Source organism: Ursus americanus, chromosome 12, assembly GCF_024610735.1.
Source record: "Ursus americanus isolate L20-20 chromosome 12, mUrsAme1.1.p, whole genome shotgun sequence".
In the NCBI taxonomy this organism is placed as follows: Eukaryota; Metazoa; Chordata; class Mammalia; order Carnivora; family Ursidae; genus Ursus; species Ursus americanus.
Window position 1 is genome coordinate 50,814,204 of NC_142138.1, and position 19,851 is coordinate 50,834,054.

Genomic DNA, 19,851 nt, shown 5'->3' on the forward strand with positions numbered 1-19,851 from the left:
TCAGGGAGAAGGGGAGAAATCACAGAAGGCTCTGTGACCCTCCGGGGCTTCTGTTCCTGTCTCACGTGGTGGGGGACAGGGCCGTGGAGGGAGTGCTGTATGGCATCCCTTTCTATAGTGAAGCTCCAGCTTGCCTAACGTGGAAATTGGAGTTCCGTGGCACAGACTAACGATATGTGGTATGGTCATTTCTCCTGCGATGGGTAGGGACATTAGAATGAGTACGTGTAAGGTAAATCTTACACTTAATCTTACTACTTTTTACTCTCCTGTTATACAGCCCTTTTCATTTACCCTCTGCCTCAGGACACATAGAGCCCCCAGATGTTCTATCTCTTAACCACTCAGTCAGAGTGGTTAAGCCAGCTTCTTGGGTCTTAATTCACTGCTCAGACAGGAAGTTAACATGTATAACTCAAGGCCCCATATGATATTGTCACCAAGAGCAATAAAGAAGCCATTCTGTTGCCATTTGCATTGATCAGAACTGTCTGCATCCCATTCCCCTCATGTCCTAATTATGTGTTCTAGAAACATGAACTCTGCATGAGTATACATCGTTGTCTATGTCCTCCCCACCTGTGTTTTCCATTCAGCTTTTCCATAAACTCCCGGCTAGCCAGTTCTCTAGGGAACTTGAACGCTGCAACACAGGAGCCAGAGAACAAAAAGGCCTCCTCGTCCTCCAAGGCGGGTTTCATAGCCAGCCCGCTCACCAGCCTCTTGAACGGCAGCAACCAGCCGCCTGCCAGAAATTACCCTGAGCTCAACAACAACCAGTACAGCAGAAGCAGCAGCAGCAGTGGGAGCCCCCTGAGCAGCCAGCCGAGCCCCCACGGCGTCAAGACGGAGGAGCACCCCGCCCTCCTCCGGCCCTCCTACACCGGCCTCTCTTCTTCCTCAGCGAGATTCCTGAGCCGTTCAATCCCCGTAAGTTCGCAGACACCACCTCTTGGTCCTCAGAACCCTGAACGCAACTTCTGTGCCTTGCCTTCCCAGCCAAGGCTGCCGCCCAAGAAATTTAATAGCGCCAAGGAAGCCTTCTGAGCGATGCCTTCCCTCTGTGCTGTGAAACTGTCCATGCACGTCCATTCTGCTGGCTCCTCTTCAAGTAAATGCCAAGTTTCAACTGGGGTTTCTTCCTTCCTTCTTTTTGTCCTCCTCCTCCCACTCCTCTTTAGGTGATTTCTCTTCGAAGGGGAACAGCTTTTATTCCCTTCATCATGGACACTGTTGACTCAAGTTACTTTTCAGTTCAGGTTGCAAATCACTCTGCGTATCCGGTGCTGAGCCAGGCTCTGATTCAGATAACAGACGGTATTGGCTTTGGTTGTGGTGGTATTAGGAATCGTCCCTTCTCCGCATCATGTGTTCATGAATGAATTTTGGAGTATTTAAATGTGGAAGGTGCCGAATGAACAGGATCTTCTCAGAACTGTTAGGCCCCTGAATATGTCACGTCCTGCAGGGAACTGACCCTGCAGAATTAACGACGTGGCAAACGGGAGGTGTTGGTAAAGAAGGCTTATAGGTCGGTATCTAGGAGGGAGGAGAGGGGAAGGCAGAGTACGATGGAAGATGTTTGGAATTAGCCATCAGTCTTCTAGAGACAGGACGAAAGATCGCCAAACACTTTCTCCCTATGAGCTCAGTATTTAGGTTGCCAAGCCCCGCCTTTTAACCAGAAATCCCTGTTAGGTCAAATCTTGTGGTTCACCCGCTCTATGAATCATTTTAATCACATATTTTGATTGCCTCAAAGGGAATTGAGATCTATGGGGATGTGAGTTTTGATTTTAGAGAACAAGGACGAAATGGGAAGGAGAAATTGATCTCACAAATCAAAGAAATGTTTATCAGAGTGATTCCAGTCAGGGCACAAGCCAGCTCCAGTGTCCTGGGAGGGCTGGGACTCCTCAGCCATTGTCCAGGGAGAGGCTGATTTCTGCAGGGGAGCAGGGGGAGGGTAGCATGCCTTTCCTGGGGAATCTTAGCCCCATGGGAATAGTTAGCGAGACCCACTTTCCTTAGATGGTAGTTTAGGGACCCCCTTTTCTAACACGAGGATGCAGTGCACGCACCTGTGCGTTGGGTGGACTGATGACCACTCCCATCCCCACCTCAGCCTCTTTTCAGAGGTTTTTTTTTTCTCTCTTCTATGCACATGCAGTCCTTCCTGGCACATACAGTTGACCCTTGAGCAACACAGGCTTGAACTGCAAGGGTCCACTTATACACAGATTTCTTTCAATAAATACGGTGCAGTAAGTGTGTCTTCTCTTTCTTATGATTTTCCAAAGAACATTTCCTTTTCTCTAGTTTACTTTATTGTGAGAATACAGTATCTAATACATATATTAATTGTTGATGTTCTTGCTAAGGCTTCTGGTCAACAGTAGGTTATTAGTAGTTAAGTTTTGGGGGAGTCAAAAGTTAGGTGCTGATTTTTGACTACGTGGGAGCTGACACCCCTAACCCATGCATTGTTCAAGGGTCAGCTGTATAATTTTCCCCATAAGATTTTATTCCCCATGATTTTTTCAGCATTATTTTAGATTCCTGTATAGATCAGGGCCCCAAGCAACTGCCAGCCCACTCCTCCCCTTAATTTGCCTCTGATCTCACTATGTTATGGGTATAAGTATATCAGTAAAACTTAAATCTTAGTAATTAAGGGGTTAGATGGAAAATGATAGGTATTTACCTTTTCGTAAGAAGGTTTACAAGTCCCGTGCTTCCCAGCGGGAGTTGAATTGTCAGTATTTTCATATACCGATTGTGGGTCAGCCTCATTTTTAGACCAGAGTACAGATCTGTTCATTTTCGGAACAAGTGTTACACGTACAGATATACAGATAGTTACATAAATATCTTGCCGACTTCATGGCTAAAGAGTTAGTGAAGTCTGCATTTGCAGCCGAATACCAGAAGCATTAGGAGCTTGACAAAGAATACCATTCTACTTTCTCTGGATCTCAGTTTTCCTCTTGGCTAGTTGCAGTACGGGGGTGTTCTTTAGATGATTGTTGATCCCCCCCATATTTATATAATTTAGTTTTGGTGTCGTTCCATATTCTGTTATCTGTCTTCACCTCTCCTCCTTCTCCTCATCCCTCTCCTGGCCTGAATAGAGTGATTTTCCAATAATTAAATTTAAAGTAATAGTCTGTGTGGGCAGCTGCTGCTGTTCCCCTCTTCTGCCTCTTAAATTTGTCATCTTATTGTAAAGAGAAGCATTTATAAATGGAATTGCCAGCACGACAACATTTTCCTCCTTCTCACCCTCCCGGGAAGGCAGAAGCAGCAGGTCTCTTAGAGCTGACTTTCGCTCCTTTATCTTTGCCTAGAAAACCTCTGTGGGAGGAAAGGCTCCTAAGTCCTACCCCTGCTAGCTTGGTGGTAGAAAGTCTCAATTTAGATGGAAATTCCCATGTTATGTGGAATAAAGTATCGGTCCAATACAGCTTTTCTGATCATGGGTTTTTTATCTAAAGAAGGTGGTCCTTCTCTCCAGAGCTTCCTAAGCTGCGAGGCGTACACCCCTGAAGAACGAGGAATAACTCACTCGACAGAACTGTGTTCAAGTCCTTGGGTAGGAAATGAAGTCTGTACAGCAGTATCCTCCCAGCACCTTTAAGAAAGACCCAGAAACTCCTGGGGGATGAGGGTGACGTGTGTTTAGGGGGAGTCTAATATTTTAGAAGCTGCAATTAGCATCTCTTTTGAAAGCTGCAATTGCTCTCTCACTTTATGCAGCAGTTCAGCCCCCAGAAAAATGTAAAAATGATTTCCTTGTTCTGTCATTAAATGCTTTAACACAGAAAACAAGAGCAAATGTTAAGGAATTCTTGTGACAGAAAGCCAAGAAACCACCCGATTTTATTTTTATTTATTTGGCCTCTTCTGTGAGCCTCAAGGTTTCTCCTGCCCAGCGCAATGCGCAAAGTTTCATTTTTATTAACCCACTTATTGTTAAAAAAAAAAAAAAATCAGTTTTCCCTCCCTGACATTCAGAGGAGTTTTCAAATGCATAAGAAATGAGGGACGTGTGATTATGGTGTGGGTGGGGTGGAAGTATTTTATTAAATTGAAATTACTTGAGGTATCTGTCTTGAATATTTGCTCTGTTTTATTTTTAAGAGACTTGCCCCTGAACTGCTATTCATCTCCGCTGTCCTTAACTGACCCCGAAGTCTGGCTTAGGTCGTGATGCCTTCCCCATAAGCTCTTTATACCCTGCCTTGGTCTTCATCAATACTCTTCTCGCTCTGCATTTTAATCATCTGTGCACTTATCTGTGCCCCCACTAGACTGTAAGCTCTGTAGGGCAGGGACCGTGCCTCTGTTTTCTATGCCGCAGTTGTATGCTGTGTGCATAGCATGCGGTAGGCACTGGCTAAGTATTTCTTGAACGGTTATATGAATGGTTGGGTGTTTAAATGAGTCCACTCATTTATTATTGCCTCCATTTTAAAGATAAAGAATTTAAGGGTTTGGGGGCGCCTGGGTGGCACAGCGGTTAAGCGTCTGCCTTCGGCTCAGGGCGTGATCCCAGCGTTCTGGGATCGAGCCCCACATCAGGCTCCTCCGCTATGAGCCTGCTTCTTCCTCTCCCACTCCCCCTGCTTATGTTCCCTCTCTCGCTGGCTGTCTCTATCTCTGTCGAATAAATAAATAAAATCTTTAAAAAGAAAAAAAGAATTTAAGGGTTTGAGAGGTTAAATATTTTGGCCTAGGCCTAGACTGTACCACAAATATGTAGCAGAGGCCTAATTTGCAGCTAGGTCAGTTTGACTCCAAAAAGCATACTCTTTTGATTACATTGTGTCATACATATACTGTGGTAGGTGTTTAAAACTGATAGCTAGGCACCTGGGTGGCGCAGTCGTTAAGCGTCTGCCTTTGGCTCAGCGATCCTGGCGTTCCGGGATCGAGTCCCACATCAGGCTCCTCCGCTGGGAGCCTGCTTCTTCCTCTCCCACTCCCCTGCTGTGTTCCCTCTCTCGCTGGCTGTCTCTCTGTCACATAAATAAATAAAATCTTAAAAAAAAAAAAAGGGGATAGCGAAAGGATATCTCATTTTTTCAGGAGAGGTCAGGGAAAGATGTGAAGAAGGGATAACCCTTTAGTTGGGCTTTGGAGGGTGACTAGGAGCCTGCTGGGAATCTAGTGATGAAAATAGGAAGAAGAGAAATGGCCATTGCAGGCAACGGAAGCCATAAGACCAGAAGTGCAGCTTCGTACTGTAGTAAGACTCCTGGGTTCTGAAGACAGGTAGACCTGGGTTCAAATTTTCTCTCTTGCCACTTCCTTGTGGTGAGTACTTTGGCGAGTTGTTTAACCTCGCTGAGCCTCAGTAAAATGGGAATAATGGGAATGATAATAATCAGGGGCAGATCTGGGTTTTGGACACCCTGAAGCTTACACAATTTGGTGGGACCCATGTTTAAGATAAAGAAGGCAAAATAGGAATTTTTGTAAATTTTATACAACATAGGGCTGTGTACTTTGAAAGGAGTTTATGTGACTGTGGGGCCTTGAAGCTTATGGGGTAGTGATCGTAATATCTTTGTACTAGGCTGGTTGTGATGATTAACTGAGGAGATAAATCATATGAAGTAGTTTGCCCAGTTGCTTACGGATGGTGCTCAATAATTGCTAGCCGTTATTGTTTTAAGAGTGCTCCCGTGTAGCTGAAGCCAGGGGAGGTCACCTGTAGATGAGGCTGGAAGGTTAAGCTGAAGCCAAACCGGGAAGCGCACTGTGAGCTTTCAGAATCTTGTCAGCAGAGTGACTTGATCAGAAATGTTCCGATGACGATAATTCTGGCAGTCGTGTGCAGAACAGCTCTTGGTAGAAACCCTGAGGGCAGGGAGACTGGTTTGAGCCCTATCTGCTGCCCTCCGTCCCTGCCTCACCGGGTGTCCCTGCGTAATCGCTATGCTTGTTCAACCATTATTGCGTGTTTTACTACACACAGTAGTGGTGATGCTATCAAATAATCATATATGACCAACAAATCCACCATATATTTATTATTAATTTTTAAATTATACTTTTATTTTTGTAAGTGGAAACTTAACTACCCAAAGGAAAACGATGGTACTTAGTAAACATCTTTTTTTTTAAAACAGTGAGCTTTTTGAGGAGTTGTAAAGTAATGTGCTTTGCTATAAAATATATATATATGTATAGAGTCAGGTTGGTTACAAAGAATTTTTTGTCACTTCAGTGTCATAGGGTCACATTAATCTTAGCTATATGGACTAGCCTTTTGGAATGAGCTCTTATATTGAGCTGTAGGGTCTGTAAATATAAATAAGATAAGCGGCTCTATAATGAGGTTCTTCTGAAAGCTGCTTTGGGCATCACCTATTAAAATCTTTTTTGTGATTTTATTACTATTCCTAAGCAGTAGCGTCTCTTAAGCTTCATTTCTCATTCTTACATACAGGTCTTTGGACGTTCCCAGAGATATTCTCACGGTGATGTTGTAGCTTATATTGCTGAGGCCCTTCATTGTCTCTTGGAATTTTCCCATTTTCCTCTATTCTGCCGTTTTTCATCTTTGTTGTTGTGTTAGCCTCACTGATGATCTTCCTCCCTCAGTCTCTTAATTAATTCATACTGTAAGTAGGGACACAAGCTCTTTCTGTGAAGGGCCGGATAGTCATTGTGTTGGCTTTGTGTCCCAACTCTTCAACTCAATACATAAACAAATGGTGTGGTTGTGTCTCAGTGAAACTTTATTTACAAAAACAGGTGGTGGGCTGGATTTGGCCCCTGGGCTGTGGTTTGCCAAGCCCCCTTTAAAGCACTGCCAGGTAAGAGAGAACTGATCTCATCATTTTACTTACTTGTTCAAAAGTGACCAGGATCCCCTCGTGCTAGAACATTAATCCTGAATTCTTTCACTGAGCTCTCAGGCCCTCCGGTCCCCTTATCTTATCATTGTACCTCATTTACCCTGCTTGTCCCCGAATGTGGGTTCCCTTGTCCCCGACCCCCCCTATTCTCGTTATTGCCCACCTCTTGGCCTTTGGAAAGCCCTTTCTTGAAAGCCCCCTGCCCTCTTTACCAATTTCTCATTTTTAAAGAGATATACTACCTTCCATCTACTCTCTGAAGCTTTCCTCCAGAAACTGAACCCACCCAATGTTTTCCTTTTGAACGTCTGTTCCTACCCATGATGCATATTAGTACTTTATCAGTATGCGTGGCTGTTGTTACATACCTGGGCGTCTATTTGTTTACCATTGTCCGTATATATGAGACTTGCCTCCAACTTTTAAACTTTCTTTGTGTGTCGACATGCAAAGTTTCATAAAGTTCTTTTATATTTTATGCTTTCTAACATAGTACTAGATACAGAAAGAAATTAAAAATGTTCCTTTGGTTTACAGTGGAAAGGAGATTTGAAATGAACTATTGTGTGTGTACTTCCTGTTTTACCCTAGTGTTCTCCTTACGCCACAGTTGAAATTGGCTTGAACGCAGCTTCCTGCGTGGGGGGGTGCAGCCTAGTCTGCTCTTTGGTTCCGAAGACCCTGTGGATGGGTTCTCCATCGCAAATTTATTTATATTTTGGTAATCATAAGGCAACTTTATTTTTGTCTCCCGTATTATTTTTGTCCCTTTGCATTTATTTGTTGGCTGTGGTTCTTCTTTTTCATCGACGTGTAGTCGACACACGATGTTACGTTAGTTTCAGGTGTACAACGGTGATTCAACATCTCTATGCGTTATGCCGTGCTCGCCACAAGGGTAGCTCCATCTGTCACCATACGATACTATTACAGTACCATCCACTATTTTCCTATGTTGTACTTTTCATCCCTGTGACTTGCTCATTCTATAACTGGAAGCCTGTATCTCCCACACCCCTTCTCCCATTTTGCCCATCCCTCATCTCCCTACTCTGGCGACCACCAGTTTGTTCTGTGTGTTCTCTATCTCAAATTTGACCAGAACAACCTTGGTAGCCTGTGAATAGGTTAAGTTCTTCTGTGTTCTGGCATTAATCAGGGGGGAAAAAAAAAATATATATATATATATATATATACACACACACACACACACACACACACATATATAAAATAATATGTTATATATATATAAAATAATGTTATATATATATATAATAATGTTATATATATATATTTCAGGAATTACTGATTCTTAGAGTAGGACTTGGAATAAGATGGAAATATTAGATCGAGCTTGGTAAAATACCCAGTTTGGTGAGAATCTGAGTGATGGGCATGTGTACGAAAGCTTGCTTCATTTTCACTTCAGAGTGGTGTTTGTGTGACGGGGATGAGCTACTGATTGGTTGTTTGAACATCCATTCCCAATAAAATGCTTCCACTTTCCAATGAGATGTTGATGTTAATAGCTTTCCTTAATTTAAACTTGCTGTCTTTCCCCGCTGCCTGTTCCCCATTCTAAAAACTGTCATCCTGTCCTGATTTTAAATATAATCTTGAATCACAAAGCTTAAAGATTGAATATTGTATTTAATACTAAGGGTTAGTACCAGCTTTCTAACCTTGTATGTTTAAGTTGCTGTGGTTTTCCCCTCTCCTCTCTGTGTTGTGGCATTACCTTAAATTTGATGGAATTTTCGGCTAAGGGATGTTAATTGTATCAAGAACGTGAGCTCTGTCTTTGAACCGCATCTTTGGCCTTTATTCAGCATTGGTATTCTTTTGTTTCCATTCCGAGGGGACTTGAGAATGTTACTTCACAAAGCATCAAATTGTTTTGAGGTCAGCATGGTTCAGGTGGTGCCTTTAAATTTGCATATAAGCTCTTAGGTACACACAGTGTTTGCAGGTAGAGCTAAGGAGAATTTCGGATTCCAGGGTTAAATAGTGGTTTACGTTAATTTGCTGTACAAAGCCTGTCAGCTGTGTTTGACTCTCCATTTGAAAGGACTCTTTCAAATACAGAACTTGCTTTAATCTCAAGTACATTGGAATTTTTAATTGCCTTGGTTGTTCAACTTAATTTGACACCTTCTTATTTACATGATACCAGTTACACTGCTAAGTCAATAGAAAATCTTGCTCTATTTATTTATTTGGCCAGGAGCAAAAGAACTTTTTGCTATACTATATATGTATAAAGACTTGTCCAATTAAAAAAATTATCTAATATGTATATGAGCGTCTACCATGAGCGCAGTATTGTTTTAGTGGAGGAAGGTAAGACAGAGACGTATAAGGCCTTGTCTCCCACCAAACGGAAAGCTCCATGAGGGCATCTTCTGGCTTAATTGACCATCTGCCCTTGTTTTTCTGGTCCCTTCTATCTGGCTTTGCCCTGCTACCAGAATCTGCTTAAAATACGAGTTTCCTAATGTCATCCTTTGCTTAAAAAGCTTCTGTGGTTGAAGAACAAAACCAATTATTCGAAGATTTATCTCTTTTCCCTGAAGTTCTACAGTCTCACCGTAATATACCTAGATGTGGACTCGGTATAGTTTATCCTTTTGGGCCTCAGTGTGTGCTTTGAATCTCAGGGCCGATGGCTTGTTCAATGACCAACGTTCTTAGGCATTATCTTCTTGGATATTACCTGCCTTTCCCCTGCTTCTCCTTTTGTAATACCCCCTAGACTTACGTTCAGTCTGTCCTCAGTATTTCTTACCTTCTGTTTTATATTTTTTTAATTCCCGTTGCTCTGGTTGTGTTCTGATTGAATTCCTCCTGCTATTTTCCAACCCACTAATTCTCTTTTAACTGTGTCCATTCTGGAATGTATCCCCAACCTGTTGACCTTTTGATTTCAATGGCTATGTCTTTTATTCCCAGCATTTATAATTCATTCTTTATGGCAGGCATCTGTTTTTATTTGGACCTACCTATTTTTGTTTCATAATTTTTTGTCCTTTTTGGAGTATTCTTCGTGTTTTCACCTTGAGAGCTAGAGAGCACAAGCAGGGGGGAGTGGCAGAGAGAGTGGGAGAAGCAGGCTCCCTGCTGAGCAGAGAGCCCCACATGGGGCTTAACCCAGGGCCCTGGGATCATGACCTGAGCTGAAGACAGATGCTTTACTGACTGAGCCACCCAGATGCCCACAATGTCTCCTTTATGTCCAAACTCGGGGCAGGAGAGGCGACTCCCCATTCTGGTGAGAGTCTCTCCCACAGGCTGCTCTCGACATCTTTAAGGCCAGATCAGATGATCTCCTTCTTAGTCTTTCTACAGCATTTGACAATGTCAAGCACCCTTTTTGCCTATTATTTTTTGTCTCCTTTCAGTTTTAGAATGCTCTTTTCCCATTTCTTTTCCTCCCTCCCCTTTAAGCTAATACCTGTCTGTCTTCCTCTGCCCACTCCTTCAGGATTTTCCCAAGTCTCTGACCCTGGCCTACTTTTGTGTCTGGGTAATCGTCTCCTGGGCATTGAATCTACACGTCTAACTTCTTACGTGCATTACTTGGGACAGAACTCACACTCCTCCTATCGCCTGCTCCTCCTTTCATTTCCTGGCTTAGTAACTGTCATCCAAGCTAGAAATCTGGAATCCTCTTTGACACTACTGCTGCCTTTCCCCCTGCACATCCAGCCACTCAGTCCTAACAGACATCCCTCTGAGATGTCTGGTTTGTTCTTCCATTCTCATCACTGTTGCCCTAGTTGAGGTCTTCGTGGACTATCGGAATAGCCCTTTATTTTTTTATTTATTTATTTTTCATGCAATATCTGTGCATTTTTCTTTTCTTTTTTTAAAATTTTTTTTAATTATATTATGTTAGTCACCATATAGTACATCCCTGGTTTCGGAATAGCCCTTTATTTATTTATTTTTTTTTTAATGATTTTTTATTATATTATGTTAGTCACCATACAGTACATCCCCGGTTTCCGATGTAAGGCTCGATGATTCATTAGTTGTGTATAACACCCAGTGCACCATGCAATACGTGCCCTCCTTACTACCCATCACCGGTCTATCCCATTCCCCCACCCCCCTCCCCTCTGAAGTCCTCAGTTTGTTTCTCATAGTCCATAGTCTCTCATGTTTCATTCCCCCTTCTGATTACCCCCCCTTTCTTTATCCCTTTCTTCCCCTACCGATCATCCTAGTTCTTATGTTCCATAGATGAGAGAAATCATATGATAGTTGTCTTTCTCTGCTTGACTTATTTCACTTAGCATTATCTCCTCCAGTGCCGTCCATGTTGCAGCAAATGTTGAGAACTCGTTCTTTCTGATTGCTGAGTAATATTCCATTGTATATATGGACCACAACTTCTAAATCCAGTCATCTGTTGCAGGGCATCTCGGCTCCTTCCACGATTTAGCTATTGTGGACATTGCTGCTATGAACATTGCGGTGCATATGGCCCTTCTCTTCACTACGTCTGTATCTTTGGGGTAAACACCCAGTAGTGCAATGGCTGGATCATAGGGTAGCACAATTTTTAACTTTTTAAGGGACCTCCACACTGTTTTCGGAATAGCCCTTTAAATTTTCTTCCTGCCTTAAGTGTCTCTTGCCTTTAATCTCTTCTCTATATTGCTGCCGGTGTTAGATTTTAAGAGACAGGTGATTAAACCGTTCCTGTGTTCCGAATTGTTTATTGTCTCCCCTGTGCCTGTGGGGTCCCGTCTGGATCCCGTGGCTTGCCACTCGGAGCCCTTCCCCAGCAGACCGTGTGCCTCCCCCACGTCTCTCCAGCAGCTCCGCCCGGCTTGCTGACGGCTGCCCTGCAGGAGCGCCGGGTCCTGCCTCGTGTCCAAACCTCACGCGTGCGGTTCACTCTGCGTTTCCTCCCTCCTTCCTTATAATTCCTGGCCTGGCTCCACAGGCATCTTTTTGAAGCATCTTTTTGTGACCCATCCTTCTCGACTCTGGTGGGACTTTGTTTACACCCCCCTCCCCACCTCCTTGTTGCTCTCATATTCTAGTTAAGCTGTATGTGATTCTCTCTTCCCTCTGCTGGCTTTTAAGCTTCTTGGAGGCATCTTTGTTGTCTCAGGTTCCAAAGTATAGTGAGTGCCTAATAAATATTTATCGAGCTAGAAGTTGGATAATATATCTAGGACCCTGAATGCGAAGCCAAGAGCTAAGGTGCTTAGGAGCCCATTAGCACCGTTAGCACAGGAAGCGCCAACAAAACGGAAAACAGGTTTTCAGCTTTCACTTTAATATACAGTCATCTGAGAGGGTTTTTTTTTTTTCTTCTAGAAATGTGGCTTTACTAAAATACATTTTAACCAAGCTTGCATTGATATAATTTTGGTGTTCAAATGAACTGGCAGCGCTCACGAATTGTTGGCAGTCAAGTTGAATGTCAACAACAATCCGTCATCTAACAATTGAGCGTTTTGTGATTGTTGAAAAGCACAGATTAAGTTCACTCAGAAAAAAGAATCTATTAAAAGTTAGGTAGGAAGGTGAAAGAATATTTTATATAGCATTTTAATTAACCGAAATTGGCTCGTTAAATCTTGGGGTCCCTGAAATGCTTCGAGAACGGTACAGAAAAATGTTTACACCTCCTTCAAAGCTGAATTTATCAAAAAACCTTAGCCTTTTTGTGTTCATGTGATGCCAATAAAACCTTATCAGCAATGTTTCTCTACTAGTGTTACTGGAGAAGTATTATTATGTTAGCAAAGGCAAAAACTTTCAGTATTGTGAAACCACGTTTGTGGAAATGGGTATCAACGCACACATTTTGCGTGTTGGTAACCTGTAAGCAATACAAAAACTGGAAACTGTTTATTACAAAGCCATAAAAGAAACCCAGAGTATAGAAGCAATTATAGATGAACTTATTATTCCTCAGTATTTACTTTTTTCCCATTTGTTCATTAAAATTCAACACTGGAGTTCTATATTTTGCCAAACACATTTTTTTCTTTTAATTATCTATGCCATGAAAACAAACCACTTTTTAAGGTGCTTTTTTCCTCTGTAGTTAGAACTCAAACCAAGGGTAGTTTTTCTTCCTTAAGGGACTCGGCAAGATGGGGAAATGCAGGAGACAAAAAGTCAGTGTGGCAAAAGCACATGGTGATTGTGTCAGGATTTTGACCTAGTACGAAACTAACACTCCAGGTCATAGGGCCATGTTCAAAATTATTTGAACATTAAGGCGTCATTCCATTCATTCGCTGGCAAGGACCTAAATTTTTCGTTATTCTTTACAGCTTGCTGTTTTTGATAGTCGATGTATAATTGCATTTATTAACAATCTTACAGTATTTATATCTATAATTATTAGACATTTTTCTACCGTGATTAGGTAACTGGGCTGTTTAAAAAAGAAACACCTCCAGAATAGCTAAATTTTTAAAGTCACTACCTACATCTGCCAAAACAGATTAGTAGCAAATTTCCAGAGCAGAACAAATTGTCTTGATCTCCTTACCTAACACTTTGTTTTATGTCAAATCTAACTGCTTTCAGGGAACAAGACTTCTTGATGGAAGCTTATATTTTGACATAAAAATTTTGGGGGCTGCAAGTGTAACGTAATTTTATCCTTATTTTGCAGGCTGAATATTGCTGTATTATTAATTTTATGGTATTCACACTATAAAAACACCATATATTCATGATAAACTGGATCTGGTCTTAACTCACCGTAATCCTGTTGAACTTACTGGCTCAGGAACTTGAATATTCTGTTTGAGAAATTATATATATATAAAAATAAGGGCTAACTTGTAAAATAATATTTACACCTCAGGTGCCACTTCCTTCATAACCATATCCGTTGTCATTCCTGAATGTTTGTAAAAATTTCAGATGCATTAGGTATTAATTCTTACTGTAGTGATAACCATTGGCCAAGCAGAATTAAAACTTTAATCCGAACACTTAAGCATGGGTATTTTTATAAAGAAAATTTCTTTTTAGCATATTCCTGAAAATTACTTTGGATTTGGTCCTAATAGGATTTTTCATTTTAAAATGTCTATATCTCCTTTATAGCATAATAAATATTGCTTTCTCTTTTTGTAATTTAATATTTCTTTTCTCACTCAGGATCATACCCTGCTTCTGGTTAGTATTTGTCTGTGTTAGGGTGATAGACAATATCCAGTTGACTATGCAGTGATCACAGGACAAAAGCTGAAGTGTCTTGAGGCATTATACTCCGGTGGCTAAGCATTGGGCTTTAAAAAGTCACACTGCTGAGCTCCACCACCCCCTCATCGTGTGACCTTGGGCAAAGTACTTCACTGCTCCATGCCTCAATCTCCTCATCTGTAAAATGAATTGCCTGGAGCATTTAATGAGTTAATGCCTACAAAATGGTTAGAACTGTGCCTGGTATATAGGAAGTACTCAATAAGTATCACAGAATAATGGACCTCTTCAGTCATATATCTAGTTTATTAAGAATTCCGGATAGTGGTACTTTAATCTATTTTCTGAATAATAAAATCAATAGCAAGAATGATATTGTTTATGGAGTACAAAATACATTTGCATCTTCGCCGTAAAAATGAGTAATGCTAATAGATGGCTATTGTGTTTTCTGGGAGATTTATTAGAAACTTTAGGATACAGTTAACAGATAAGCCAGAGGCTCTTGGTACAGCCCCATCATGGAAGCATGTGAAATCTACATGTCACTGTCATCCCACATGGCTGCTTCCCCAGTGAAGAGGCCTTGAAATATTAGTTATGTTTTTTTCAAGTGAATATGTCTCCTAGTCTCTAACAATTCTTTCTTCCCTAACTCCACTTCCATTAAGGTTTTTGTTTTTGATTGAAAATGAAAGGAAGTGAATTTGTTACGAAACGCTGATGTCGGAATAATTTGTTAAGCCCTTTTACTGATCTGTTATTTCCTTTAACATTCTTTACACCATGTAAAGAAACCATGGAAGAACTTTGGTATCTTATTTTTATCCCCCAGTGCCAAATGTATACTATTGCTCTTTAATAATTATGTGTCGAATGAATTAACCAGCATGACAGAAGGTCCATTCTTCAGCCAAATCACATCTGTGTTTGTTTGCAGAGGACCCAGAGCCAGTTAGACAACAATAAGGGAGCACACTGGGTGGGTGGGTGGCAAAGGAAAGCAGCAGGGATTGTGAGAAACTGTTACCTGTAGGTTGGATTAAACAGCAGCCAGAGTTTGTGACCTCTGCTGTGTGTAAGGAAAGGCTTCTGCCAGAGGCAAATATGAATATATACTTCATAGGAATGATGGACATCCCTAAAATTATTCTTGACTATTTCTGTTGTCCAGTTCCATGGGCATCATGATTCCATAAAATAAATAAAGATAGGTACCCACACATATTGACCCCCTATATATTAATGCATATTAAAAATCCTTTACCTGGAAGAAATGTTAGTAAAGGCCACTTGCCTGGTATCGTTCATTTGCTCTATCTCTGTCTATTGAGAATCGATGGAACTTCAGGGGTGCTTGCAAAAACAACTCTGTTCTAAATTTACTGCAATCTGAGGAGCTACATAGTTTCTGTTAGTGGAAACACGAATAAGTTTTCTAATTGGAACAAAAGCAGCATTTAACTAGTCCTACGAAAGCACTGGCCAGCGTAGAGCTTGCACGCCTCTCAGTCTTGCTGCTGGAGAGACCCTATGGCCCTGCCCTCCTTGCCTACTTGCCAGACTTCAGAAGAAACTGGGAAAAAGCAGCTAGAAAAGTCATAGTCTACTTCTAATTGTTAGGATGACAACGGATGGGCCTACAAATTAAATGTACGTGGGCTTGAAGGCATTAGACCGGTTTTACTGGACTTTCCATTTTACCTCTGAGGCTCTCCGTGAGTGCAGGTGTACTTGTATGACAGTACCCTACTTCTTGATCGTCTCCCCTGTTCTGAAGGCTTGGCATAAACCACATTCTGCAGTGAGAAAGTCAACCTGACAACCTTTTTCATTCTTCCTAACATTTCCATTCTCCCTCTTCGCATTTCACCTCTTCCTGGAAACCTGCAGCCTCAGGAACCACTGCCCTCCCCGAGTCTTCCCTTCCCACTCCTTACCTCACGCTTTGCTTGTGGACAGTGTTCCTGTCACCCTAGGCACATGATGCACGTTATTGAACATTGACACCTTTGCCTTCTCACTTCGTGTTTGTGTGACAGTGTGGGCTTTCGCCATTTGTGGGCAGGCTGCTAACTTTTTGACTCACAGCATTGATAGATACTTAGTAAATGGCTGCCCACAGGGTATAAAATTCACTGGGATTTTGAAGCATGAGAGTGAACAGAAAGAGTTTGAATCTTTTTGCAGATGATTTGCCCAACAGACAGATTCTCTTTACTAAAACGCCTACGATCAGCAAAATGGACTAGTCTCAGAGTTGAGAAGACCTATGAATACCACGCTGCAGATCAGTTTGGAAAAGAATGGTTGGGGGAGGAGAAAAGGACATTTGGTAGCAAATCAAGTAAACCTTGCTGTTCTAAGGTGTTAGATTAGAATTGTGCAAAAGAATTTGTTCGTGTTCAGACTGTTTGTGTTCCTTCTTTTTAACTGCTGTTTGCTGCCCAAAAATAAGTATCTGGCAAATTTTTTGCCAGACCTAGCTTTATCTTTTCCTGGTTAATATCTGTTATCAGTGCATTCTTGATTACACGTCCCCACCATATTCCTTTTATATGATTATCTAATATGATGTGAGAGGGATTTGCACTGTTTACTTTTCTCAAAAGCTGCCCACCATTTATTATGTTATGACTGCAAGATTCTTCTGCACAAATGCTTTGGGTCTTAAGCTTGGATTTCAAAGCTAGTAGTGCTCTGTGTCCCCCTAAAAGGAAAGGACGTGTAAGCTGTTTATTAAATTCAAGCATTCTTAAGGAATTTATTTAAATGATGACTAATTCTACTGCGTTAAAAGCACTAACAGTTGATACGCATTGGATTCAATAAAAAAATATATATAATCTTAAGGTATTTTCTAAGAAACTTCAATTTAGTTACAGATGTCATTTAATATTTTTGAGTCAAACTCAGTATTATTGCACAAAAGCTTAGAAGTAAGTTTGGTGCCACCTACCAATTTGCAAATAACAGTTAATTTTTAACTGCCGCGAAAAAATTGTAAGCCTTTTAAAATACGGTTTTCTTGCAAACATGTCACGTAATTGACTATCTTATTCTTAGCAAATGCTTTGGTTTTTTTTTTTTTTCTTATCCTTTTCTATTTTCTTCTTAGTTTATCTCATTGATCTTTTATGTAATAGACGCAAACTGCCTTGTGTTCAAGGAGGAAGCTGCAGGGTGTACTACCAGTTTTGTATGTGATGGACTTTAACCTGGGTTTCTGTCTCTCCCCCACACAGTCCCTTCAGTCTGAATATGTTCGTTACTAAGGCCCCGCCACTCCGGTGAAAGCGCTCGGCTCTTAGACACAAGGTCTGCGTCTGGACGAGCAATGTAGAGAGAGCAGCCGCTTGTCGGAGGAGTCTTTCTGCCTTCTTACCTTAAATTAAGGAGAGCGCTAACATAAGACCTTCGAGAGACTTGAAACCAGAAAACTCTGGCTAACGACTACTCGAAATGCACTGAAACTAGGTTTATGGAGCTGTCAACACTTTTTAAGACAGTCGCAATGTTGAATTTGGTATTTTGAAAGGTTATTTTTAATGTATTTCCGTAATACATTTGTTATTACATTTATGTGTACAGTGTTACATTATGTATGTATTGTGAACTTTAAAAGACTATTTTGATAAAGTTATAAATATATAAAATAATGTAAAAACTAGACTATATTTTGACTTAGATTTTTCTTGCTGTTTGCTACCAAAAATTTGTACTTTGAATTTGTTTAGTATGGTTTTGTCTACGATGAATACATAATTCCTCTTTATGAAGAAAAAGTAAGGGAGAAAGTTTTTAGAAAGTGATTTTTATGTTCCTACTCCGAACATGGCACATCAGTTCATTCTTTTGGGAAGTCAGTCTAATATGATGAGTTTATCCAAGCTGATCTCCGGTGAGAGGAGGATGGTCGGTTGATATGGCTTATTTAGGCCATTTCCTTTCCCTCTGTTTTTATTGCCAAGCCATTTCGTTTCGCATCCTTGTGGGGCTTTAACCATACTTAACATCCAGTTGGAGATCAGCATTCACTGCCTGTTTCTCCTGAAAACGCAGCTTTTCTCTCTGTGAAATGACTCAACATTCCAAATGCCTGTATCTCTTTCCTCCTCTCACAAGAGCCTTTACCCCAGTTAGGACATTCCGCGTTTGGTACGAGGTTGTCGCCTGTGACCACACAGGGTCTGGCACCTGTTTTAAATCGATGAAGAGAGAAAACTGAAGAAGGATGCTGCTAAGTAGTTCTCTGTATCAAAGGAGATATGTTTGCAACAGATGAAAACCCCTAACACACAAGCTGGCGTGTCAGCAGCCTGACAGGAGATCGAAGGGGCTCCTTACAGGTGCCCACGGCCCATTTACTAAGTGTAATCTGTGTTTCGGCCCCAGAAGCCTGGAGGCTTCGTTTCTCTAGGCGGTTGGGGAGCCTTCAATGTTGATTGTTTTCCCTGCTGCTTCTGAACAGATTCCTCACACAGCGAAGTGGATCCATACGAAGTGCTCTACTCGCCACCGCGGAGTTATTTATAATCTGTTTATTAGGAGGGGGCACCTTGAGGCTGTTACATATGCTTCAGCAAACATCACGTTCGTGTTTTCCATTTTAAAAAGGCATTTGAATGACTGTTTGGCTCAGGTTCATGACTTAAACTTCAGTAACTGCAGTCCCAAATAATTGCACTAAAGCTGACGGGAAAAAATGAATTGTATGTTTTAGGAGTCAAAAATGAAAATAAGTGGAATTAAATTGTATACCTTTTCTAAAGCTGAAATAGTAAAATATTTTTATTATCAGTTGTAAAAAAAAAAGAAAGAAAAAAAGATTGGTTAGTTGTATAGGAAGATGATAGTATTTTTTAAAAATTATCAGTGAAAAGTAATTGAGATGACGTTTGCGAAGTGTGGAAAAGGGAACCGTGTTGACAGTTTTAGTTCTGTGAACACTAATGTGTGTGCAGCTATTGAAATGATTGTAAAATTGACTACTATTAAATTTCCATAGTTATGTGTGTATATTCGTCATGTGTATCTACATGTGATGTCTTAAAATTATTTGTACACATGTAGATACTTAGACAAACCAAGAAGTGTATGTATATAATATAGAAAGTATATAGCAAAGTAATTCTACTCCAAAAATAAAACTTGTTGACTTGTATTTTGTTATGAATAGTTTACCTTCCGAAAGATATTATGTTCTATTTTAAAGTGTAGAAGAATGTACTGCTAATAAATAATAAAAGTTTTATGCAATTTATGTTTTCCCTGACTTTTATAATTTGTATTTTGAGTTATCAACGTACTGAAGTCTCTTTGTAATTTTATATTTGGTGCCTTTCAAGTGTCTCAAGCTCTACATTCTGGATTTTTAGTTTATCTTTTATTCCCTTTCCAGGTTGTGGCCTTTTTTTTTGAAGTGTATGACAATGAGCACAAAGAAATCTTATACTTTGCCTTTCACACAAGTCAGATTATATCAGGCTCTTGTTGTCTTTCTCTCTCTCTCTTATTTTCCTTTCTGTTAATAAAACACTGATTGTGATGAGAATTTTGGGTCCTGCTTGGTCATTTATGACTATTGGATGATACACTGGTGATCAGTGCCTTTTGAGAAGAATGACCATTTTTCTTAAAGGAGAAATTATAGAAATAAATCAGATGGAACAAACCTCACCACTTGCACCCATGCTCTGAAGAGTCGGCTTGAGAAGAAGCTGCACTATTTATTGAAGATATTTTATGCATTAAACCGGATCTCTCTGGATTGTGATGTTTCAGAGGTTTTGCCTTTCTC

General features: G+C 40.8%; 1 protein-coding gene across 9 annotated transcripts in view; it reads left to right on the forward strand.

Annotated features, from left to right (window-relative positions):
- Positions 1–19,605, forward strand: part of CDC14A (cell division cycle 14A) — a 190,235-nt gene extending 170,630 nt beyond the window's left edge. For 7 of the 9 annotated variants that reach the window (XM_045801664.2, XM_087866126.1, XM_045801665.2 and 4 more), the window contains one exon: positions 597–6,974. In XM_045801664.2, the coding sequence (XP_045657620.1) occupies positions 597–1,047 (451 nt within the window). In that variant the 3' untranslated portion in view covers positions 1,048–6,974. Of the gene's footprint in view, positions 1–596; positions 6,975–17,296 lie in introns of those variants that run through there. The other 2 variants (XM_045801666.2, XM_045801667.2) reach the window with 1 other exon arrangement.
- Positions 19,606–19,851: the final 246 nt, after the last annotated feature.